Genomic DNA, 26927 nt, shown 5'->3' on the forward strand with positions numbered 1-26927 from the left:
AAAGAAATTTAAAAAAAGAATTAAAAAAAAAGAAATAACTACAGAAATTCAACTTTCTATGAGCGTGTGGAGGCCAGATGTTTGGACAATAATGCCACTAGAAAGCTTGATAAAAAGACATTGTAGGGGACTTGGGTGTTGAATTTATTAATGTCTGTAACTTGTAGACCCTCTGATTCATGGGAGTGAAGGCAGAGGTTATAGCCTACCTTTATCCAGGTGACTGGAATGTCGTTAGTTGCCTCTCTCCCTTTGGTTTTTCCTAAAACAGTTGCACGTCCAGCAATGGACTAAGTAGAGCTGCCACTTGGTTCTGACCAAGATAGAGGGTATGGAAAGTTTGGCAAGAATAAGGAACTTGCGGTTTCTTCAGTTTGCAAATTTTCATTAACTTTGGATAGGAAGTACTTTATAGGGGTTATGATGCTCATTTTCAAAACACGTTGGCTCCTTTGACTAAGCTGCGATAGCGTTTTTAGCACATGCTGAATTGCCAAGCATGCTAAACCCACGCTACACGGCTAGAACTAATGCCAGCTCAATTCTGCGCATGCTAAGTGCGCACTAAAACCGCTATCGTGGCATAGTAAAAGGAGCCCCTAGACTTATAAAGTTCCATAGACATAATGGAACTTTATAAGTATATGTCCTTTCAAAATGAACCTTGTGCACATCTTCCAAAGCTGGAAACACTGATTTTTTCTAAATATTATATTTCCTTTAAGAAAAAAACAAGAGAGTGACCAAGATGCTTTGTATCCTTCAGCTACTGCCAATTTGACCACTTTGACCAATTTGAGGAATCAATAGATAAAAGGGCTACTATTTTTCTCATGCCTTTTGTACATGAAGGGGACAAATTCTGAGTTCAGTTCTGAGGGCATATTTCAAGAAAAAAAAAAAGTGAGATTATTTTTCTGGTCAACAAATTCCCCTTCCCCCCTTCCCTCCCCCCTTTTTATCAAGCTGCACTAGAGTTTTTTAGCGCAGATTGGCAAGGTGAGTGCTCCGACACTCGTAGTAATTCTATGAGCATCACGCCGGCTCGGGCTAAAAACCTCTAGTGCAGCTTAATAAAAGAGGCTCTCAAGTAGTTCCTGATGAGCCCAGAGCTTTCTATCCTGTCCCCTTTTCTTTGTAAAATGTTCATGTCTTGTGTATTGATAACTTTTAAGCATTTAAACATCACTATCATATTTTTCCTTTTCCTCTAATTCACTAGGCTATACATATGAATATTTAGGTTCCCAAGTACATTCTTGTATGTGTTCTGTATAGACATCATACCAGTTTGGTAGCTGCCCCTGAATCACCTATTGCCTCCTTATATCCTGAGATGTGGCCTCCAAAATGATATTGCAATGATATCTTGTCAGTGGTGTAGTGACAGTAGGAGGCACCCAGGGCAGTGGTGACCCTCCCCCCCCTCCCGTGCCATTCTCTCTGCCCCTCCTCCACTCCTTCTGTGTCCCCAACATCACAGTCACACCCTCCTCCCCACAACCTCCCCCCCCCCTGGTACCTTTTTAAAACTTCACCAGCACGAGCAGCTTCTCTGGCCTGCTGCTCATGCTGGTGTTGACTTTCCCTCTGACATCACTTCCTGGTCCTGTGACCAGGAAGTGATTAAAGAGGTGAGCCAGGCTGGCACGAGCAGCAGGTCAGAGAAGTTGCTTGCACTAGCAAGATTTAAAGAGGTACAGGAGGAAGGTAGGGCGTGAGCATGGCATGCGGGGGAGGGGGGTACAGAGAGGTGCCCATGCCACACCCACAAAGATGGTGCCTGGGGTGGTCCACCGTCCTTTACTATGTCACTGTATCCTGGACTTTTGTTGATAAGAGAAGTAAATAAATGTGAATGCATGAATGAGTGAAAAAATATTGTCACTTTTTTTGGAGCGGTGTAGTTACTAACATGCTTTGATGCATAGAAATGTCAAAATTATGTTTTATTTTACTGTAATTCACTGTTGGCTGCATCAGTAGTGTACCTAGCATTTGTGACACCCAGGGCCCATCATTTTTTGACACACCCCCTCATCTATATGAAAAATATGATTTTTAGTAACAATCCACATATCGCACAACAATAGTGTACCTAGAAAAAGGCAGCATCTTAAACACTGCAATGAGCACTAGAACACCAACACACACATTGTAAAAATAAATAAGCCAGATCCCACAGTTAATTGATCCTGTAGTCAATGCCAACTGAAAACTATGTCCTTTTCATACACACAGAACAAAGATACACCCTCGCCCAATATGGAATAATCACATACTAAAAATAGAAATAAGTAGACAAAAGTTATACTGAACCGCCAAGAAACCAGACTCTGCATACAATGCAACACCACAACACCACAAAAACAGTGACACATGTCCCCTAATACTGTACAAAATATAAAGACAGTAGATGTAAATTTGAAAAAACTGATACATAACAATCACCACTTCACAAATAAAAATAAAACAAATAATGAGAAATAAGAAAATACCATTTTATTGGACTAAACCATTTTTCAATTAGCTTTCAGAGGCCAAATCTTTCTTCAAAACAGTACAGTATACTGCACTGTCCAGATCCTGTCCAGATCTGAGGAAAGGGGTTTAGTCCAAAAAATTGCCTTATTTCCATTTCCTATTTATAAACTTTTATCAATACAGTTACAATACTACTTGATTCTAAGTAAAGCAACAAAAAAATCTTTCTATCTTTTGTCGTTTCTGCTTTAATCATCTTCTCTTCACTCTTCTTTCTATACAGTGTTTGTCCTCTCTCCCTTCCATGCAATATCTGCCCTCTCTTTGCCCCTTCCACCCAGCTTCTGCCCTCTCTCTCTACCCCTTCCATCTACTGGCCACACTCTCTCTGCCCCTTCCATCTACTGTCCACCCTCTCTCTCTTCCATATGGCATCTTCCCTCTTTCTATGTCTCTTCAATAAACTGTATATCCTCTGTCCCTTCTCTCCTTTGCATATGATTCATTTCAGCTTCACCCCCTCTCCATTTTTCTGTCTCCACCCCCTCCCCTATGCTTTGGCATCTCTCTCTCTTTCTCTTCTCGTTTCCTTCCTTCCTTCCCACTCCACACCATGGTCTGGTATCTCTATCTCCTTCCCTTCACTCCCCCCATTCCATGGCATCTATTCCTCCCCCTCCATGGTCTGGTATCTCCCTTCCTTTTTTCATTTCTCTCCATCCCATGGACTTGGCATCTCTGGTTCCTCTCCCTTGTCTTCCTTCTCCCGCCTTCCCTCTCTCTCCCCAATGGGGTGCAGCATTTCTCTCCCCCCCCTTGCCTGTGCAGCATTTCTCCCCCCTTGCCTGTGCAGCAGCAACATTTCTACACCCCCTTCCCTGTGCAGCAGCAACATTTCTACACCCCATTCCCTGTGCAGCAGCAACATTTTTGTTCCCTGCCCAGCATTTCTGGCCGGCTCCCCTACTCAAAGCCGCGGGCGTCTACAGCTCATGCGATCCGCGGATGAGTCGGAAGCCTTCTCTCTGACGTTGTGACGTCAGAGGGAATGCTTCTGACGCAGCCACGGATCATGCAAGTTGAGATGCCCATGGCTTTGAGCAGGGGAGCCGGCAAGAAGCTGAACAACCACCGGACACCCCTGTTTAGGGGGGCAGAATAGGGAGGGTGGCTGGCTGTGCACTCCCTTGGGGCGTGCACCCCGGGCGGACTGTCCCCCCCCCCACCTTCCCCTTGGTACGCCACTGGGCTGCATAAAATTGAGATGCAAAGATTGGAAATGTATGCAAAGCACCTAATTATTATGCATATTGAACAGTACAATATACGTTAAACTCCTCAAACTATGTTATTTGTGGAAAAATTATGCCAGCTCAAAGCTGGCATTACATTTCTTGCCCAGTTAAAATATGATTGCATTGCACTCTGCACCTGATGATACCCTCTCAAAAGAGATTCCCCCCCCCCCCCATAGGTGCCACTGGTCTTATTTGGTCATTTAGGGGTCCAGGACAGCAGCCATCCCCAGTCGCTCCTGCACCTGCTGGCATCAGATTCAAAATCGAGAGCAAAATTGTTGATACTTGATGTCAGTTTATTATAAATATTCTTCACAAATATTCCAAATAGTGCATATAATATAAATACATATAACACACATCAAAGGGTAGTGGTATGGACCCAATACGGTCGATGTTTTGGCTATGAATGCCTTCTTCAGGGCTCCTAAGGAAATATGTGTATTTATAAATACTTAAATGAAAACCATGGGATGTAAATAAAAATAGTGAATGGAAATAAATGATGTGCGCGAATGATGAATATAAGACTAGAGATGAAATTTTTATGAAAAAGCGGTGCTTCGCAATAGATAATTTTGAAATATTAAAATACTAGTCTTATAGCCCATTACATTAACGGGTTCTAGAATATATGTGTGTGTATCTCTCTTTATTTCTTTCTCTCTCTCTCCTTAGCCGCTTTCTTTCTTTCTGTCTTTCTTTTTCCTTGGCTGTCTATCACCACCCCTTCCCTGCTCCCCCTGTCCATTCTCCCTTCCTTTTACCTCCCCTGTGTCCACCACCACCCCTTCACTGCTCTCCTTATGCAGCAGCAGCCCTTCTCCCTTTGTTTTACCTCCCCCTGTCCATCAGCACCTCTTTCCTTCTCCCCTTGTCCAGCAGTAGGCGTCCCTTCCTTTTTCTCCCACCCTCCTCCTTCTTATCCCTATGATACACTTACCTTGCTCTGCCCCTGATCAGAGGTTCCCGACAGTCGCCCAGTTGCACCCATTTGAAAAGTTCCTTCTGCCGCATCCCGCACCTCTCCTGACACGACTCCCGCCGTCTTTCTTTCTGTCTGTCTCTGTCCCTGGCCCTCTTTGTCTGTTTGTCTTTCTGTATATCTCCCTGCCCCTGTGTCTTTCTTCTTTTCTTTCTGTCTCCATTCCTCCCTCTGTCTGTCTCTCCGAAGCAGCATTCCCTCCCCCTCCATTTCCCTTCCCCCATACCAGTTCCCTGTGCACCTGCCCCTGTGTCTTCTTTTCTTTCTCCCTTCCTCCCTCTGTCTGTCTGTCCGAAGCAGCATTCCCTCCCCCTCCATTTCCCTCCCTCCACACCAGTTCCCTGTGCACCTGCCCCTGTCTTCTTTTCTTTCTCCCTTCCTCCCTCTGTCTGTCTGTCCGAAGCAGCATTCCCTCCCCCTCCATTTCCCTTCCCCCACACCAGTTCCCTGTGCACCTGCCCCTGTGTCTTCTTTTCTTTCTCCCTTCCTCCCTCTGTCTGTCTGTCCAAAGCAGCATTCCCTCCCCCTTCCATTTCCCTCCCCCCACACCAGTTCCCTGTGCCTGCATTAGCGTTTCCTCTACCCCCTTTCCCTTCCCGCAGGCCCGACTACACATGGCGATTTAAGCAGCGTGTCAGCAGTCTTCACATGCTGCTTCGGGTCCTTCTACTGGCCTGATTTACTCTGGCACGTCCGGAGCAAATCAAGGCAGTAGAAGGGCCCGAAGCAGCATGTGAAGACTGCTGACACGCTGCTTAAATCGCCAGTCGGGCCCGCGGTAAGGGAAGAGGGGAGGGGTGGCAAATGAGTCGGGTCTCGGGCAGCGGAAAGTTGCTGGGCTCCTCGGTGGGGGCGCTGAGTGGCTGCGATCCCTCTCCTCCCAGACACCCCCCCCTCCACTGGAGGAACGGATATCGGCGGTTACAGCCGCTGGCTTCGGCGTCTTCTATCCACTGCGGCCAACCCTAGCGGAAAGAGGAAGTAGTCAGAGAGGGCGGCCCGCAGTGGACAGAAGACAGCAAAGCCAGCGTTCTCTTCATTTAAAAGCGGGTGAGCCGGCGAGAAGGAGGAGGTGGTGGTTTTGGCAGTGAGTGAGGGCGGGAGGGGGGAGTCGCCGGCTGTGTTGTGCTTTCCCGATCGCAGTGGCGCTGCTGTTGGTGTCAGAGTTCGCCACCTTTGTGAGGTAATACTCGCGCATGCGCACTCGTGCGGCCACATCCTGACAGAAAAGGGATCAGGGAACACGTTTCGCTACTGCGCATGTGCGGGCTAGCATTTTATTATTTAAGATTGAATAACCTTAAGAGAAATTCTAGATAGTGGAAGTGCAAGTGAATAACAAATATCTCAAATCTTGTTTATACTCCAAGATACAAAGTAAGATTTGAAAAACTAGTGAGTAAAAATGATATACACACACCCAGGGGGAGGGAGGGCAGGAGGGAGGTATTTCTATGTATGGTTCTATTCCCTTATGAAATGTTGGTTAGGTGGGGGTTTTTTATTGTTGTATGGATTTTGATTATATATATGCATATATGATTAATATTATTTGTATAGCTACTGTATTGCCTTTTTGTTGGTTTTGAAACTCCATAAAGATTTATAAACAGAAAAAAGTGATGAAAAAGTAAAAACATATGTAAACACTTTCCAAATGCCGATTGCTACAAAACTTAATTATGCATGAAGCATACAAATGGCATGTGAGGACTGAAAAAAATAAAAAGAAAAAATTAGTTATGTAATAAAATAATGCATAAATATTGGATCTGAGATATAAACCTTTGTAAAAAGCATGGAAACGTAAGTAAAGGAATAGTAACAAAATAAGGGCACTGAATATAACTAAAAGTAACCTCTGTACATAGTGGTGATCATTTTATACTGAAAAAGGCCTCAGGCAACATAATTAAAATACAAAAACTAATATACAAAATATTAGAACTAAGAAACATATATGAATATATATGAATGCAATTATGAAAGAAAAATGAAAACTGGAAATGCTATGTGCCAAATCCACGCCTTGTTGAACATATAAAAACAGAGCAGAAAATTCCCAAATCTATATTCTAATAAGCATTTGAGACATTATGATCAAAGCAGAAATAGAAACCCAAGAGTGAAAAATGTACACATGTGGACAAATTAGGCTGAGATAAATAACAAAGAAATCTTGGCATTGATCTGCACTTTAAAACAGTGCAAATAATTCTAGAAGTGGTAAAGACCATGGGGTGAGAGATGAGCTAATTCTAAAAATACCCAAATGTGATATAAGATATCCGGACAATTAGTTAAACTGAAAAATAATCAAGTTTTGGTGTGCTATACAAGTAGTCTTTAAAACTGTTGGCTACCGCTTGCTCCAAGTGGTAGTATCACAGTACTATCACTAGGAGTCAAGCCATCCATTTAATGGTCTTTTGTTTCAAGTTTCAAGTTTAATAGGTTTTTTGATTAATCGCTTAATCATACTTCTAAGCGATGTACAGTTTAAAATTACATTTGTTGGGTAATAATACAATAAATAAAAGTACTTAAAAAAATACAAAATTACAATCAATTTAACATACTCATAACATTAGGTAAGGAGGAATGAAATATAAATCTTTAAAGTAAAGAGAAAACATTAAGGGAAAAATACAGAAGGTTAACAAAATAACAAAATATAATAAGATAAAATTTAATGGGGTTGTAGGACATTAAAATTAGTTTTCAAAGGCATCCTTGAAAAGAAATGTTTTTAAATTACTTTTAAATTTTCCAAATTCCTGTTCTTCCCTTAAAAATATAGGAAGGGCATTCCAAGTCTGTGGTGCAGTAACCGAAAAAAATAAATTGTCGTCTCGTATTTATAATTTTCAACGAAGGAATAGTCAATAGGTTTTGTTCATTAGATCTTAAAATTCTCTTTACAGAATATGGAATTAATAATTTAAATAAGAAAGCAGGAGTCTTATTATAGAGGGTTTTGAAGGTAATTATACAAAGCTTATACGTAATTCTATGAATAACTGGAAGCCAGTGTGCATTTTTAAGAAGTGGTGTTACATGGTCAAACTTTCTAGATTTGGCTATAAGCTTAATTGAGGCATTTTGTATGATTTGTCTAGTAGTGAAAGCACTTCTTAAATGTTTTTCTTTCCTTTGCTAGCCCGGGTTAAAGTTTGTCGTTCTGCTGTGGATCCTGATGTGCTTTATGAATTGCTGGAAAAAATGAAGCATTATAAACAGAAAATGATGCAACTTCTTTATAAAAAGAACTATCAGAAAAATGCCACCATAAAGAGTGTACATGAACTATTACAAGAGAACCGCCAAGAAACAGATACGGTATGATATAGTACTAAGGAAACATTTTTAGTTTATTCTTTGAAGAGATTTTCAAAAATGTAAATTAGCTAAACCAAATTAGACTTGTGTTGCTTTAGATAAATATATGATACTGTATTTCAATCTAGGTAGCCTTATTACATACAGTAGAGAGTGTAAATTTGAGGACAATTTCATGTTGAAAATTTCCTAAAGAAAATTACTTATACACTTTTGCATCTCCTTTTTGTGGGGGTATTTTTTTCTGAGTAAGTAGTATGTGCATATATTTCAAAACCCTGCTCCCAGGAGCACCTCCCTACTTTGGCTAAAATTATACTTGTGGAGGATAGTTCTGTAGTATAGCATCTACCAAAGACACTGATTGGAGCACTTGTTTAAAGTATATTCTGTAAAGTAAATTAGTGCTCTACTTTCCTTTATACAATACTAGCACAACCAGTTGAAAACATTCATCTAGGGCAGGAGTAGGCAATTCCAGTCCTCGAGAGCCACAGCCAGGTCAGGTTTTCCAGATATCCACAAAGAATATGCATGAGATAGACTTGCATCTCAAGGAGGCAGTGCATGCAAATCCACCTCATACATATTCAATGTGGATATCCTGAAAACCTGACCTGGCTGCAGCTCTTGAGGACCGGAATTGCCTACCCCTGATCTAGGGAATGATCACTTATACCAATCCTAGGGCTAGTATAAATGCCTAGGCCTAGTTGTGAGTTGAATCATAAATTATGAAATCCTATAATTTATACATACACACACTCCACCCAAAACTCTACCCATAAACTCAATCAGCACAGTATGTACCATGAAATCATGGTGTGCATTTTTCTTCTAGTGGGTATCTATAAAGTCATTTATGCACCAACTAGAAGGGAGACATTTTTTTTAAAGTCTGCTGCCACCACCACACCCCTCCAAAAAATCTCCTAATCTCTTCTCCCCCTTCCCAAATCTCCCAATCCCTCACCCTGCACAATGCCACAATTTCCTATCCACAAGTCCCCCACTGCCAACAGTATCTAAAAATTCCTGGTAGTGTTGTGATCCCCTACCCCAAAACTACTTGCAAGAAATATCCCTGGTAGTCTACTGGATCCCCCCTTTATCCCAGGACAAGCAGGCAGCATATTCTTGATTGATGGGTGACGGCACCGACGGAGCCCCGGTACGGACAATTTTAGAGTGATTGCACTCTAAGAACTTTAGAAAGTTCTAGCTCGGCCGCACCGCGCACGCGCGAGTGCCTTCCCGCCCGACAGAGGCGCGCGGTCCCTCAGTTTCTTAGTTTCCGCGGAGCTAAGAAGACGCGTTTTTTTCAACGGCTGTTGAAACTTTTTTTCTATTGCCTTCCCGCTCGCGTAAACTTTTTGGCTTTTGGCCTTATTTCGTTTCTTTTTTTCTTTTGTAAAAAAAAAAAATATATATATTTTTTCCTTTTCTTAATTTGATTTTCCCCGGCGGGGCCTTCTGCCACCATCGAAGCCTCGGTCTTCGATTTGGCGGAAGCCGTTTTTCCTTTCATGCCCCCTCAACCGGGTTTTAAAAAGTGCCAGCGGTGTGCTAGGCCTATATCTCTCACGGACCCACACAACTGGTGTTTACAGTGTTTGGGTCCTGAGCATCAGGCCTCTACTTGCACCCGCTGTGCTACTCTAAAAAAACGGACATTAAAAAATCGCCAGATACAGCAGCGATTACTGTTCGGTACCGAAATGTCCGACCCCGTTCCTTCGACTCCGGCTTCGGCACCGATTCAGTCGGCACCCTCGTCTTCGACGCCGCGTGATTCCACACCGGCATCTCAACAGTCAGGTAAGCCGGCTAAGAAGCCTTCCCCGCTGGAACGTCTTCCGGCCTCGAGTGCAGTGAGTCCAACCGAACCTTCCGGTGCCGGCCCGCACCGAGCTATCGGTACCGGTTGTGGAACAACCCATATCGATACCGATTGTGGAACCAGTATTACCCGCTTCCACTGTTTCGGTACCGCTTCACCTAACCTCATCGGTATCGATGCCAGTTCTTGCACCGGAGCCGAGAGCTCACCATCAATCGGTACAGACTTCGGCACCGGTGCGACCGATAACATCTCCTGACTCGGTATCGATGAGGTCGGGTAAGTCGGTGCGCAAAACCCGACACATTCAAACGTCGACACCGGAGTCTCAGGACCATGCTTCCCATGTCAGGGATCCTGATCTGTGGGGGGACTCAGAGGAACCCTTTCTTTCTGAAGGCGAATGTTCCTCAGAGGAGGAGGATTCGGCTGTTCCTGACCCATCCTCCAAACAGGTCACTTCCTCTTTCTCCTGTTTTTTGAAAGAGATGTGTGAATCCTTGTCCATTCCTTTGGAGGCTGAATCCAAAAAGTCTAAAGCTTTTTTGGATGCCCTTGATTTTGATCAGCCTCCAAAGGAATTTTTGAAACTTCCCCTTCATGACATCTTGAGGGAAACTTTCTATAAGAATTTAGAGACTCCTTTAACTGTCCCAGGGGCCCCACGTAAACTGGATTCTCTATATAAAGTAATTCCCATTCCTGGGTTCGACAAGCCTCAACTTCCACACGAATCATTATTTGTCGAGTCCACCCTTAAAAAGACTTCAGGAGCCAGTGTATATGCATCTGTCCCTCCTGGCAGAGAAGGAAGGGCCATGGATAAATTTGGTAAGAGGCTCTACCAAAATGCTATGTTAGCAAATAGGGCTAGTAATTATGCTTTTCATTTTTCTTTTTATTTAAAGCATCTCCTTACCACCATGGCTTCTTTCGAAAAATATCTTCCTTCACGAAAGCATCCCTCTTTTCACACCTGCTTGTCGTCTCTTTTCCAACTGCGTAAGTTTATGGTTAGATCCATATATGACACCTTTGAACTTACATCCAGAGCGACAGCAATGTCGGTGGCTATGCGCCGTTTGGCCTGGCTTCGGGTATCCGAGCTTGATGTTAACCATCAAGATCGGTTAGACAACGCCCCGTGCCTAGGGGATGAGCTCTTTGGGGATTCCATGGACTCAACCACACAAAAGCTCTCGGCTCATGAGACGCGCTGGGATACCCTGCTTAAAAATAAAAAGAAGCCTCCTCCACCAAAACCATATAGACAGCAGTCGGCCTATCAACGCCGCTTCACAGCTCGTCCATTAACTACCACTGCTCAGCAACCCAGGCGTCAGAGGCAACAACAACGTCAGCCTCCCAGACAGCAGCAGCAACAACAATCTGTGAAACAACCTCCTCAGCAGAAGTCACAGCCCTTTTGACTTCATTCTCCACAGTATAGCCAGTATCCCTATTCCTGCTCTCCTGCCTCAGCCTATAGGAGGTCGACTTTCTCTGTTCCTCAGCCGGTGGGAAGTAATCACGTCGGACCAATGGGTCCTCAACATCATCCGCCATGGCTACTCTCTCAACTTTCAGACTCTTCCACCTCAAAGCCTGCCAAAAGAGTCTGCTTTGAACAGTCCTCAATCGGCCCTCCTTATTCAGGAGGTCCAATCCCTCCTCCTTCTGAACGCTATAGAAGAAGTTCCTCTAGATCAAAAGGGGCAGGGATTCTACTCCCGTTATTTTCTAGTCCCCAAAAAAACAGGAGATCTCAGACCCATCCTAGATCTTCGCGATCTCAACAAACATCTGGTAAAAGAAAAATTCAAGATGCTTTCTTTAGCCATCCTTTATCCCCTTCTAAATCAAAACGACTGGCTATGCTCCCTCGATCTCAAAGAGGCTTACACTCACATACCGATCAATGTAACCTCAAGACCATATCTCCGATTCATGATCAATCATTGTCATTACCAATACAAGGTACTGCCCTTCGGCCTAGCCTCATCTCCAAGGGTATTCACCAAATATCTCATTGTGGTAGCGGCATTTCTACGCTCTCACCACCTTCATGTATTCCCTTACCTGGACGACTGGTTGATCAAAGCCACATCCGCTCAAGCAGTTCTCCTGGCCACCAACCAAACCATCCACTTTCTACAAATTCTGGGGTTCGAGATCAATCTACCCAAATCTCATAGCATCCCCACTCAAAGACTTCAATTCATTGGAGCGATCCTAGATACACTCCAAATGAGAGCTTTCCTACCATCCAATCGTCTTCAGACCCTTCAGTCTCTATGTCAGCAGGTGCTTTCACTGCCTTCCATCTCAGCCAGGCAGATGATGGTACTCTTGGGGCACATGGCTTCCACAGTTCATGTCACACCTCACGCACGTCTTCACCTGCGCACTCCTCAATGGACCCTTGCTACTCAGTGGTCCCAAGCGTCGGATCCTTGCTCACGACACATATCTGTGACATTATCTCTTCGTCAGTCTCTTCAATGGTGGTTGGTATCCTCAAATCTATCCAGAGGTCTTCTGTTCCATCAGCCTCCTCATCAACTAGTCATCACCACCGACGCCTCTCTGTATGCATGGGGAGCTCACTTGAACGAGTTCCAGACTCAAGGTTTTTGGACAGTCCAGGAAAAGAAGCATCAAATCAATTTCCTGGAACTCAGAGCGATGTTTTATGCCCTCAAGGCCTTCCAACATCTTCTCTTTCCTCAGGTCCTTCTGTTGTGCACAGACAATCAGGTTGCGATGTACTACATCAACAAACAGGGTGGGACAGGCTCTCGCCTTTTATGCCAGGAAGCCCAGAAGATCTGGACTTGGGCCATAGATCACCATCTCTTCCTGAAAGCTATCTACATTCAGGGGGCACAGAATTCTTTAGCGGACAAATTCAGCAGAATTCTCCAACCTCACGAGTGGACACTCGATCCTGTAACTCTGCAGTCTATCTTCACTCAATGGGGCACTCCTCAGATAGACCTCTTTGCAGCTCCTCACAATCATCAGCTGCCCCTATTCTGCTCCAGACTTTACTCTCCGCACCGTCTAGCAGCAGACGCTTTTCTCCTCGACTGGTCGAATCTGTTCCTGTACGCCTTCCCTCCTCTGCCTCTCATGTTGAGAACCTTGTTCAAGCTCAAGAGGGAACGAGCCACCATGATTCTAATTGCTCCAAGGTGGCCCAGGCAACATTGGTTCTCCCTTCTACTTCAACTCAGTTCCAGGGAACCTTTTCTTCTTCCACTGTTTCCATCTCTGCTTACGCAACAGCAGGAAACCCTTCTACATCCCAACCTCCAGTCTCTACACCTGACAGCTTGGTATCTCTCGGGCTGACTTCGACTGATACTCTTTTGTCGCAGCCCGTTCGTTCCATTCTGGATGCCTCCAGGAAACCAGCCACTCTGCAATGTTACCATCAAAAGTGGACGAGATTTTCTTCCTGGTGTCTTCTTCATCATCTTGATCCCACTTCCCTGGCAGTGGAGACGTTGTTGGATTATTTACTTTCTTTGTCTGACTCTGGCCTTAAGTCCTCTTCCATCAGAGTCCACCTCAGTGCCATTGCAGCTTTTCATGAGCCAGTCCATGGAAAACTTCTTTCAGCTCATCCCCTGGTATCCAGGTTCATGCGTGGGCTTTTCAATGTGAAACCACCTCTTAAAGCCCCTCCTGTTATCTGGGATCTCAATGTGGTTCTTTCCGCCTTGATGAAGCCTCCATTTGAACCATTGGCTACATCTCCTTTCAAGTTTCTCACTTGGAAAGTGCTTTTCCTTATTGCTCTTACCTCTGCCAGGAGGGTCAGTGAGCTTCATGCACTGGTTGCAGATCCACCTTTTACGGTTTTTCACCATGACAAGGTGGTTTTGCGTACACATCCAAAGTTTCTCCCTAAGGTTGTCTCTGAATTCCATCTCAACCAATCCATTGTTCTGCCGGTTTTCTTTCCAAAACCTCATTCTCATTCTGGGGAACAAGCTCTGCATACTTTGGATTGTAAACGGGCTCTAGCTTACTATCTAGAGCGTACGAAACCCCACAGATCAGTTCCTCAACTTTTTCTGTCCTTTGATCCGAATAAATTGGGACGTCCTGTTTCTAAACGTACGTTGTCTAATTGGCTGGCAGCGTGCATTTCATTCTGTTATGCTCAGACCGGACTGACACTGGAAGGTTCTGTCACGGCCCATAGAGTCAGAGCTATGGCAGCATCTGTAGCTTTCCTCCGTTCCACTCCTATTGAGGAAATCTGCAAAGCTGCTACTTGGTCCTCAGTTCACACTTTTACATCTCATTATTGTCTGGATGCATTCTCCAGACGGGATGGACACTTCGGCCAATCTGTTTTGCAAAATTTGTTTTCATAATGGCCAACCTTCCCTCCATCCCTCTTTTTGTTAGCTTGAAGGTCACCCATCAGTCAAGAATATGCTGCCTGCTTGTCCTGGGATAAAGCACAGTTACTTACCGTAACAGGTGTTATCCAGGGACAGCAGGCAGATATTCTTGCGTCCCACCCACCTCCCCGGGTTGGCTTCTTAGCTGGCTTATACTAACTGAGGGACCGCGCGCCTCTGTCGGGCGGGAAGGCACTCGCGCGTGCGCGGTGCGGCCGAGCTAGAACTTTCTAAAGTTCTTAGAGTGCAATCACTCTAAAATTGTCCGTACCGGGGCTCCGTCGGTGCCGTCACCCATCAGTCAAGAATATCTGCCTGCTGTCCCTGGATAACACCTGTTACGGTAAGTAACTGTGCTTTCTCCACGTGTAGGGTTACCTGATGTGATGACCAGAACTGCACTCAGGTTTCCAAGTGTGGTTGGTCCAGCAGCTATTGATTGATCTGATCCAGTAGAATGTGGCAGGTAGAGTGTGGCGCAATGGTTAAAGCTACAGCCTCAGCACCCTGAGGTTGGGGGTTTCACACCCACGCTGCTCCTTGTGACTATGGGCAAGTCACTTAATCCTCCAATTGCCCCAGGTGCATTGAATAGATTGTGAACCATTCTGAACTCCCATGGGAGAACAGTATAGAAAATTGAATAAATAAATACACTTATATCAAATTTCCATGAAGCCCAACATTCTGTCTCTGACAGTGGCCAGTTCAGGCAACAGTAAAAAGCAGAATCCTAAAGATTAGATTTATTCCTTGCTCATATTAAGAGTTAAGTGGTAGCTAATAATGGTTTATGGACTTTTCCAGCAACAGGAACAGCAGAGATGACCAGAAAAACACTGAATGGACTAGCCAATATACAATTTAAAAGTTCAGCAATTTATATGAATGTAAACTTGATTGAAAGCAGGACTCGACACGGGCCGTGTTTCGGCTACTTGCCCTGCATCAGGTGTCTACAATAATCTGAAAGCTCAGGAGACAATGTGCGTAAAGATACATCTCTAAATGGTGTAGAGCTATGAATATGTGTAAAAAAACACACACACACTGGTGTCCTATGGTGTTAGGATAGGGGTAGGCAATTCCGGTCCTCGAGAGCCAGAGCCAGGTCAGGTTTTCCGGATATCCACAATGAATATGTATGAGATGGATTTTCATGAACTGCCTCCTTGAGATGCAAATCTATCTCATGCATATTTATTGTGTATAACCTGAAAACCTGACATGGCTTTGGCTCTCGAGGACCATAATTGCCTACCCCTATGTTAGGACACCAAAACAGCTTGCTGTTTCAATGCAATTCCAGCACAGTCAGCTTTTGTTTACCTGCTCTAGGGCTATTTAGCTCACCATAATGTATGTCATTTTTTATTCATAGCTCTGTATGCTCATTGTCTCCTGAGCTTTCAGATTATTCTGGAATCCTGATTTAGGTAAGTATGCCGAAACACGACCCGTCAAGTCCTGCTTTTAAATCAAGTTTATACAGTATAATTGTTGAACAGTTACATTGTATATTGGCTACTGCACCCAGTCCATTCAGTTTTTTTCTGGTCATCTGTGATGTTGTTGTTGCTCATATTGTGGTGCAGAGTTCCCTTTCTCCCTTTCTTTTTATGGACTTTTCCTCCAGAAACATTTCTGTATTTAAAAAAAAAACAAAAACAACCCACAGTTATACTTACTGTATTGACAATATCATCTGCAAATTCTACCAATGAATTGTACTAAAAATCTGAATTAATTTAAATAGATAACATGCATTTTAAGTTATGTGTTTGATGTCCTAATAAATGCTGACCATTTCATTTTTTAGGCAATATTATTTCTGATTTCATTCAGTCTAATAGCTTATTAAGTTGTGCCCTAGAGTTGTCTTCATAGCATCTTTCAACAGTGTGTCAGCAAAATTGCCAAATAAAATGATTCTCTTTTGTAAAACAGAAAGCTTCAGAAAATCTAAGCGATGAAAATAAACAGGAACTTTCATCAGACTTCTGCAACATTGTTGAAGCCATGGAAGATTATCTGAAACCTGTGCTGTCACAGCTAGACTTGTATTTTCCTAAGTAAGGATTTATAAAATGATATGAATTGTACAAGGTCTCACTAATTCCTTTAAATGTTTCTCTTTATGAAATAATTTTTAATGTCTTCATGTAGTAGAAGACTCAACCTTAATTGGGATATTTTGAAATCTTGCAAAGAGCATGAAGTTTCTTGCAACTCTGTTTGCAAAACTCCAAGCTGAGAAGTTGGAAAAAGGTGAGATGAGTTTATAAGGATTAAGGGCTCCTTTTACAAAGGCGGGCTAGCGGTTTAACGCGCGTAATACCGTGCGCTAAACCGCCGGCCGCGCTAGCCACTACCGTCTCCTCTTGAGAAGGTGGTAGTTTTTAGGCCAGCGTGGGGGTTAGCGTGTGATGAGAAGTTGCGCGCATTAACCCCGCTAGCGCGGCTTAATAAAAGGAGCCTTAAATGTCACACAGAAATTGGCACTTATGTTTATATGTTTATTAAAACTTGATATCTTGATAACTTGATACATCCACTCAGGGACTAAATCATGTCTGAAAATGCAGATGCCAACTCTGCTCCCATATTCACTCAAGTAACACTATCAAATTCAACTGCAGCAGCTGTGGCTCATTTACTCATTCTTTCTCCAATGTAGTATATATAAGGTGACCATACGTCCCGTTTTGAACAGGACAGTCCCATTTTTGGATCCCCTGTCTCGCTGTCCCCGTTTTCAGGGACAGAGTCCTGTCCCTCCCCTGCCACACCAAAAAAAAAAAAAAGCCTCCCTCCAGGCCCGATTTAAACTTCCCCCGGTCTACCGCCACTGCTTCTCTGCTTACCTCCAAGCCACTACTCACACCAAAGTCAGCAAGCCTGCCAGCCTACCTCCCCCAAAGCCTGCCTACCTACCTACCTCCCCCAGAGCCTGCCTACCTCCTTCCCCCCCTACCGCGGAAAACAAAAGCCTTCCTCCAAGCCCGATTTAAACTTCTCCCCGGTCCACCGCTGCTGCTCCTCTCCTTACCTCCTTGACACGCCCAGAAGCCTTCTTCCCGACGTCAATTCTGACGAACAGGGGTCCAGACTTTGGGGGAGACAGGCAGGCTGGCTCTGGGGAAGGTAGGCTGCAGGCTGGCTCTGGGGAAGGTAGGCAGGCAGGCTGGCTCTGGGGGAGGTAGGCAGGCAGGCTGGCTCTGGGGGAGATAGGTCGGCAGGCTTTTTGGGAGGGGGTGGGTCAAAGACTGGAAGGCAGTGAGGGGACATAGGAAGGAGGGATGAAGGAAGGAGAGAAAAAGACAGAGAAGGGGGGTTGTAAGTAGAAGAAAGACTAGAGAGATAAAGGCCTGGACCAAAGGGGAAAGACAGGAGGCAGAAGCAGGACTTTGGAAGGTGCAGACAGAGGGGGACAGCCCCTGAGTAAGAGCAGAGAGAGGCAACATCATAACAGAGGAGGGAGAGAGGGAGGGAGACCTAGAACAAAGGTACAAAGGAGAACTGACACTGGATCTGGGGGCACTAAGGACATAGGAAGGAGGAACTGGGAGCACTAAGGACATAGAAAAGGGCACTAAGTACATAGAAAGGAAGCGCTGGGGACACTTAGGAAGGAGGCACTGGGGACACTAAAGACATAAGAAGGCACTGGGGGCACTAAGGACATATGAAGGAAGGAGGGAGGGAATAGAAAGGGACAATTATTGGGCCTGAGTGTAGAAATAAATGAAAGATAGGATGCACAGTCAGAAGGAAACGCAACCAGAGATTCATGAAATCACCAGACAGCAAAGGTAGGAAAAATGATTTTATTTTCAGTTTGGTGATCAAAATGTGTCATTTTTGAGAATTTATATCTGCTGTCTATATTTTGCATTATATTTCTCTATTTTTCTATAGTTACTAAGGAGACATCGTTGAACACCCCCCCCCCCAATATAAATGATAATTAACATTTTTTTCTGCGTATAGGGTGCTTTGTGTTTTTTAAAATTTTATGGTTACCATTATGAAACAATAAGATATTGTGTGTACATGAAAAATGAATGGAAGAAATTGGGGTGGGGCTAGGGCGGGATTGGGGTGGGGCTAGGGCGGGATTGGGGGCAGGACTGAATATTAATAGATGTCCCGTTTTATGAAAAAAATAAATGGTCACGTTAAAGTATATACCATCATCTAGCAGCAATGTTCCTCTGCTGTCTACATGGGACAAACAGAAGAATCTCTTAAAAAGAATAAATGGACACAAATTTGATATTAGAAATTGCAACATTCAAAAACCAGTAGGTGGACATTTCAATCTTCAAGGATGCTGTCTAATTCAGTGTTCTTCAACCACCGGTCCGCAACCCGGTGTCAGTCCGCAGAAATTTCCTGCTGGTCTGCAGCCAGTATACGCCTCAGGCCTGAAGAGATCAGTGCACAAAGCTGTGGACGGTGGCGTCCTGCGCCTGAACCGGCAGCCTTCTTTCTGATGTCGCAACGTCAGAGGGAAGGCTTCCGGATGATGCGCTGGACATGCAAGGAGCCGTCGCAGCACGTGGCTATGTGCAAACTGCGGCAGTGAGGAAGAGGGGAAGTGAGGAAGAGGGAGCCGGCCGCGAGCAGCATAAAATGGCCAGGTGGGAGCGCTTTTATGTTTATTGCAGAGGGTGATGAAAACAGCTGGCTAGGGAGGAGGTGGGACCGCTGGATGACGGAGACAGAAAGGGAGTGGTGAAGGAGGAGAGAGAAGTGGCGGAAAAATTAAACATGTTTTTTTTGGCTGTATTTACAAAAGAGGACACATCCAACATACCGGAACCTGAGCAAATCTTCAAAGGAGACCAAACAAATAAATTAATATCCATGGAAGTAAGCCTTGAAGATGTATGTAGGCAGTTAGAAAAATTAAAAACCAACAAATCGCCAGGCCCAGACAGAATCCACCCTAGGGTACTGAAAGAACTAAAGGAGGAAATAGCGGAACTACTACAGCAAGTTTGCAATATATCCCTGAAAACAGGAGTGATCCCAGAGGATTGGAAGATAGCCAATGTCACGCCCATCTTTAAAAAGGGATCAAGAGGTGACCCGGGGAATTACAGACCGGTGAGTCTGACCTCGGTTCCCAGGAAAATGGCGGAAGCGCTGATAAAAGACAGCATCGATGAGCCAACATGGCTTCTGCAAGGGGAGATCGTGCCTAACGAACTTACTACACTTCTTTGAAGGAATTAACAAACAAATGGACAAAGGGGACCCCATAGACATCGTATATTTAGATTTCCAAAAAGCCTTTGACAAGGTACTCCATGAACGCCTACTTCGGAAACTGAAGAACCATGGGGTGGAAGGAGAAGTAGTGAGTTGGCGGGTAGGAAGCAGAGGGTAGGAGTGAAGGGCCACTACTCGGACTGGAGGAGGGTAACGAGTGGTGTCCTGCAGGGATCGGTGCTTGGGCCACTGCTATTCAATATATTTCTAAATGACATAGAAACAGGGACGAAGTGCGAAATAATAAAATTTGCAGATGACACCAAACTATTTAGTGGTGCTCGGACTAAAGAGGACTGCGAAGAATTACAAAGGGACCTGAACAAGCTAGGGGAGTGGGCGATGAGATGGCAGATGAAGTTCAATGTAGAGAAATGTAAAGTATTGCATGTAGGAAGCAAAATCCCGAGGTAAAGCTATACGATGGGAGGGATGTTTTTGAGTGAGAGTACCCAGGAAAGGGACTTGGGGGTAATAGTGAATAAGACAATGAAGCCGTTGGTACAGTGCGCAGCTGCCACTAAGAGAGCGAATAGAATGCTAGGTATAATCAAGGAGGGTATTACAACCAGAATGAAAGAAGTTATCTTGCCATTGTATCAGATGATGGTGCGTCCGCATCTGGAGTACTGCATCCAATATTGGTCGCCGTACCTTAAGAAGGATATGGCGATACTCGAGAGGGTTCAGAGGAGAGCGACACATTTGATAAAGGGTATGGAAAACCTTTCATACGCTGAGAGACTGGAGAAACTGGAGCTCTTTTCCCTGGAGAATTAGAGGGGATATAATAGAGACTTACAAGATCATGAAGGGCATAGAGAAAGTAGAGAGGGACAGGTTCTTTAAACTTTCAAAAAATACAAGAACTAGAGGGCATTCGGACAAGTTGAAAGGGGACAGATTCAAAACCAATGCTAGAAAGTTTTTCTTCACCCAATGGGTGGTGGACACCTGGAATGTGCTTCCAGAGGGCGTGATAGGACAGAGTACAGTATTAGGGTTCAAGAAGGGATTGGAAAATTTTCTGAAGGAAAAGTGGATAGAGGGGTACAGATAGAGGACTACTACACAGGTCCTGGACCTGTTGGGCCACCGCGCGAGCAGACTGCTGGGCATGATGGACCTCTGGTCTGACCCAGCAGAGGCACTTCTTATGCTCTTAAGAGAGTCAGCTGGCTTTCTCAAGGCGTTGCTTGTAAACAAGAGAGGGCAGGACAGACACCCAGCCTCACCCAACTGCCATGATGAAGGTATGGCACATTGACACGGAGGTCAAAGAGCAGATGCATGCAGAGGGAAGCATCTAATTGAGGCACAGCATGGAGGAAGGGAGACAGCAAAGATAGGGGGAATGATTTTATTTTCAATTTAGTGATTGAATTGTGTCAATTTTGAGAATTTTCATCTGCTGTCTATATTTTGCACTGTTCAGGAAGAAATGTATTTGTTTCTTTTTCTCTGAGGTTGTACTGCATGCAGAGTCTTGAATCTTAGGGTTTCATTTGTATACAGTATATTAGTACTTTTAGTTTTTGGTCCTGTATTTGCATAGGAGTTATCTGTGTTCTGGAAGGAATGAATGCTGAGAAGAATATAGTGTGCTTTATGTAGTTTAATTTTGTGGTTAACCATTATGTGTTGTTAATAAGATTATATTGTATATATGAAAAATGAAAGGAAAAAATAGTGCTACAATTAGTACTATTATGGGGGCGGGGTCTGGGTGGAGATGGGCAGAGAATGGCCCACGACTTAGCCTGATGCTCTTCAACCACCGCTCCACGGACCGGTGCCGGTCCACAAAATAATTATTTTATTTCCACCGGTCCGTAGGTATAAAAAGGTTGAAGAACACTGGTCTAACTGACCTAAAGGTTGCCATACTCCTAAGAAGGAACTTCAAAGGGAAACTCCAGCATGAAATTGCTGAATTAGAATTCATCAGCCTAGACTTGAACAGAGACAATGGATTCATGGCTCACTACAGGCCAGTTTACTTGGCAAAATGACTTTGAAAACTAGCCCAAATTATGCTCGAGGCCCCCACCTACCTCGATTTCAGAAAACTACTCAAAACTCATTTATTCCACGGACAGAATCCCTAATCCCCCCTTCTTCTGCTTCTTTCACCCCTCCCACCAATGATCTGAACTCTCCCTTTACTCCTTCTTATTGTTCTCTCCCAACCTGCTAACTCCAATGACTTGTGCAACCTCCTTCATGCTTACCTCAATGACTTTATTGCTTGTAAATCTGATTAATTGTAATTCTTGTAAATCTGTTTAATTGATGTGAACCGCCTAGAACTTCCTGGGTATGGCGGTATACAAAAATAAAGTTATTATTATTTCAAGAGATTGTGGGGTATGAAACAGTTTCAGCTGCTGATACAAAACTTAGATTGTGAGCCCACTAGGGACAGAGAAAGTACCTGTAATATGTAAACCACTTTGATTGTACTATAGAGAGGTTATATATCAAGAATCTAATAAGCAATAAACATTTGTGCTCTTTGTGAAAGATACTCTCTGTTAAATTGTGCCACTGTAGAATTTTGCTTTTCATATTTGTGTTAACAGCAGAAGTAGAATATACAAGTGGAACAGCAGAGGATGCTATAGTATTGTGAATCTGCTTCTTTCCGTCTGACTTCTCAGAGACCAATAGCATTGCTTAGATTGCATTCCCCGTTGCTGAAAGAGATGTAGAAGACTACAATATTTGCATTCTTTGCTACTGCTGTACCTTCAAGCAAACAAATTCAAGATACAGCATTTCCTTATATTTGTCCCAACTTTAATATGAATCCAAGTATAATTTACATGATGTAAAGAAAGATATTTAGGATATGCAAAGGAAACTTTAAAACAATGTAACACTTTTGAAATTAAAATGGTCAGGTATCTGTGAGCCTTTATATAGACTCCTACAATGATCCCAACAGTGCACAAACTCTCTTGTACAAATTCATACCCGCTCTAAAGATAAGTGTGTGTGTGTGTGCATTCTATGTATGTACTCTGAGAACCTCGGATTCTATATAAAGTACTTTAAGTTGCTTGCACAAATTTGGGTGTATGTATGCCCAATTTGCACATGCAACTTAATTGATTAGCAAGCCAATCAGTGCTGATACGACTGGGCCACTAACAAGCAATTATCAGCACTAATTTGAATTTACGTGCGTATCTTTACAAGTGTTTTCTATAAAGAGGAGCATGTAAGTTCTAGTGCGCAGAACCATAAAGGGAGTTCCTAAAAATTATACACACAGTTATAGAATATGCCCGATCTGTGCACCACGTAGGCATAGGCATTTAGGCCTGGTTTTCATTGGCATAAATGGCTGTGCCTAAATGTTAATCTACGTGTGATTCAAAAAACTGCACCTAACTCCAGAGGTGGTTTATAGAATAGCACTAAGGGCTCCTTTTACTAAGGTGCGCTAGCGTTTTTAGCGCACGCTCCGGAGTAGCGCTATAGCGCGCGCTACCTGAAAAACTACCGCCTGCTCAAGAGGAGGCAGTAGCGGCTAGCGCACGTGGCATTTTAGCAGGCGCTATTCCGCGCATTAAGGCCCTAACGCACCTAAAAGGAGCCCTAAATTTAGATATTTTTGCACCATGTATAGAATTTAGCCCAGAGTTCATAAAATATGCGCTTATATCAGAACTGTTCTTCCCCCTATCTCCAAGAATGTCTTAGCATGGTCTATGTAAAAGTAGTCATGTTCTTGTATGCTCTATTTTATGAGCCAATGTCTTAACTGTGAAAGTGGTGAAATATAGGGAGTAATTTTATAAGGCACTACCTAGTTTTAGATGTTAAGAGTGCACATACATTTTAATCATTTACTTGTGTACATGCACTTTTAAGCATCTAATGTGAAAGTACGCTTATTTGTTTCATAGCATATATTTTCACTATGGATGTGCTCAAGGGGGGAGTTTAAGTCCTCAGAGTGTGTCGATGATAAAATTCCTTAATCAATACATGTATATGTATAAAATAGCACTAACATTTATGTGTAGCTGGTGTAAGCTTAACACCTATATGTATCTCTATTTTTATGCACCTTTGCCAATATTTTATAAAGTCGAGTAGATATGCATTTGATGATATAAAATAGCTGTAAAGGAGACACATGAAAATGCACATTAACTATATGCAGCTTTATAAAATCACCCTATTACCCCCAGATTCTATAAGAGGTCTGTTCAAAAAGTTCCAGGACTGATTTTATAAAATTTATTAAACAATCTTACAACTTATTCCATTGGATCCATCCCAAGATGCATTGGGAGGGGGAAGGCCCATCAGCATGCAGCCCTATAAGCAGGAGGAATGGATTTCCTTCTTGCTGATTTTACAGCGGAAGGTACAGGTGTGTTGGGTGATGTGTATGTGTGGGGGTTCCATGATGTCAGTTAGTATCAGGTGATGTGGGGCGGGGTGTTCCATGATGTCGGGTAATAGGGGGGGATCCAGAAATGTCGAGGAATGTAAGGAGATGTTGGGAGGAGGGATGTAGTGGTCCACGACTCAGCTGATCCTGGCAGGAGGAATCCCATTCAGGTGAGGCAGGAGGAATCTCTGAAGCCAGCTCAGCTGATGGGGATTCCTTTGCCCCAATCAGACAAAAACTTGCTTTTGTGTGTTTTTCATAGGGACATTTTTATTTTTGAAAATCGCAAAAAAAAAAAAAAATAAAAAAAGATAGACATACTAAGGACCAAAACTTACAGCTAGGTCATTTTCAAAAATAAAAGTTAGACGTCTTGGCAGCTTTGAAAATGGACATTTTTTCTCCTGGGTTTGTGGATGTCCTGCCCAAAGAGTCCAACCTCAGACTTAAGTGTCCTATTGAAAATGCCCCTCTTGGTATTTTAATGTTGGTACCCACTTTATAGAATTACCTCCTAAGAGGGTAGGTTTGAGATATGGTTATCTAAGCTTTACTTCCTACATTGTTTATTTTGATTACAAACCTTCAATAAAAATTTATTGGTCAAATAAAAAGGGAATAAATGTTTGCCACTAGGTCTGAATATTGACTTACCTATTATTTTTTTGCAGAATTGAGATAGGAAAGATAAAAGGGAAAGACAAGGATGAAAAATCTACAGCATCAAGTAAGCCTTTTTATTTAAAATGTACAAAAACATATAATGTTATCTAATTTTTTTAAAAAATTATTTTACATTCTGCACTTTTACTTTTAGGCAGTGGCGTACCAAGGGGGGGTGAGAGGGTGGTGCAGTACGCCCCGGGTGCACGCTCCAAGGGGGTGCACAGCCAGCCGGGTCCAGAACCTCCTGTGCTGCTCTTAACAGCACCATAGCGCGGCTTCAGTACTTATTCCGGAGCAGAGGCATCAGCTGGGCTGAAGTGCAGGAAGGTTCCGCGATGACTGCGTCTTCCGCCTCTGCTCCGGAAGAGGTAACTGACATTGGAGGGGGGTGGACGGCAGCCGCAGTCATGGCAGGACCTTTCCACAAATCTCTGCGTCTGCCGGCCCACCCCCCTCCGATGTCACTTACCTTTTCCGGAGCAGATGCAGCAGAAGCAGTCATCGCGGGACCTTGCTGATTTGGATGGAGAGAGAAAGGAGCATAGCAGGGTGGTGAAAGGAGAGAAAGGGGGTCAGGGTGGTATGGAAGGGTGGTGAAGGGTGAGAAAGGGGGTCAGGGTGGTATGGAAGCATGGTGAAGAGTGAAAAAGGGAGTCAGGGTGGTATGGAAGGGTGTGGAAGGTGAGAAAGAGGGTCAGGGTGGTATGGAAGGGTGGTGGAGGGAGAGAAAGGGGGAAGATGCTGATGTAATTGGTGTGCAGGGAAAGGGGAAAGAGACATAAGGGGGAAGGATACTGCATGGAATTGGGTTGGAGGGAAAGAAAGGGGGCAGATGCTGATGGAATTGGGGGGAAAGGAGAGAAGAGAGTGAAATGCCAGACCATGGGGGTATGGGGAGGGAAGATGAGAGGAGTGAGATGCCAGACCATTGGAGGAGGGAAGCGAAGAAGATGGATGCCAGACCAATGGGAGTGAAAGGAGAGATGGAAAGGAGAGGCATAAAGTTTCTGGAAGGGGAATAGAAGGAAAGAAGATGCCCTATAGAAGGGGCAGAGAGAGGGTAGATAGTGGATGAAATAAGGAGAGTGACAAGAAGATGAGGAAAGCAGAAACGACAAGGTAGAAAAAAAATTATATTTATTTATTATTTTTGCTTTAGGGGAGATGCATCGCTGTTTCTGTGGTGTTGCATTGTATGCAGAGTCCAGCTTCTTGGTGCTTCAGTTTAACCTTTGTCTATGTATTTCTATTTTATCTCCCCTTTTACAAAACTGTAGAGCATTTTTTAGTGTTGGCCGTGGTGGTAACAGCTCTGATGCTCAGAATTCTATGATGTATTTTTCGAAAACAAGCATTTCCCCCTATGCCAGGGGTCTCAAAGTCCCTCCTTGAGGGCCGCAATCCAGTCGGGTTTTCAGGATTTCCCCAATGAATATGCATGAGATCTATGTGCATGCACTGCTTTCAATGCATATTCATTGGGGAAATCCTGAAAACCCGACTGGATTGCGGCCCTCAAGGAGGGACTTTGAGATCCCTGCCCTATGCCGACATTGGATGTCTAGCGCCATGCGTCCAAATCGGACTTAGACATATGTTTTGATTATGCCCCTCGACCTGAACAGTCATACAGGTTGTTTGTACTTTGCACAAAGGTGAAACTGCAAATAAAGCTATAATAGTTTGTTGAACTAAAGAATAATATCTTCAGTGAATATTCTGAAAGGTTGCTGGAACCCACTATTCTCAGTTGAGTTACAGGATATTTTTCACTTTTGAAAGTTTGGTTGGATATTTTTGAGATGAGGTATTTTTTTTATTTAAGGACGCTTATGGTATATAATATAGCTAACTTCTTGGATTACCTCCACCCTTGCTTGCCTCTGGGGGAATGACTGGATCGCCAGCACTCTTTTGACTGCACCTCTTCTCCCTCATTCATGCTGTTTTTTGTGATATACAGTAACTTCCTTTTACTTTTCAAAGTGTGAATCTTTGAATGGGCAGTATGTCAAATATTATTAAACTTGAAACTGCATATAGAGAGCAAATTGTTTATTGTTGTCTGTTATGGAGTTTTCCTAGTTCCTACTTTTCAACACTACCTCGAAAAATACTGACTGGCTAAGGATTTGCACATAGTTCTTAACAGATGGCATGGGCCTAGATTCACTAGCCTTCCCGATCCTGTCCAATCCGTGGGTGGTCTATG

At 43.7% G+C, this 26927-nt stretch overlaps 1 protein-coding gene across 10 annotated transcripts in view; it reads left to right on the forward strand.

Moving 5' to 3' along the window:
• Positions 1-26927, forward strand: part of CFAP46 (cilia and flagella associated protein 46) — a 473118-nt gene that overhangs the window by 390035 nt on the left and 56156 nt on the right. For 9 of the 10 annotated variants that reach the window (XR_004539241.1, XR_004539242.1, XR_004539243.1 and 6 more), the window contains 3 exons: positions 7928-8106; positions 16312-16436; positions 24721-24776. Coding sequence is in view for 7 of the 10 variants with exons in the window: in XM_033942370.1 (XP_033798261.1) it covers positions 7928-8106; positions 16312-16436; positions 24721-24776 (360 nt within the window). In the remaining 3 variants the exon portion in view is untranslated. Of the gene's footprint in view, positions 1-7927; positions 8107-15745; positions 15801-16311; positions 16437-24720; positions 24777-26927 lie in introns of those variants that run through there. The other variant, XM_033942376.1, reaches the window with a different exon arrangement.

The sequence above is a fragment of the Geotrypetes seraphini genome, chromosome 4 (assembly GCF_902459505.1).
Source record: "Geotrypetes seraphini chromosome 4, aGeoSer1.1, whole genome shotgun sequence".
NCBI classification, from domain to species: Eukaryota; Metazoa; Chordata; class Amphibia; order Gymnophiona; family Dermophiidae; genus Geotrypetes; species Geotrypetes seraphini.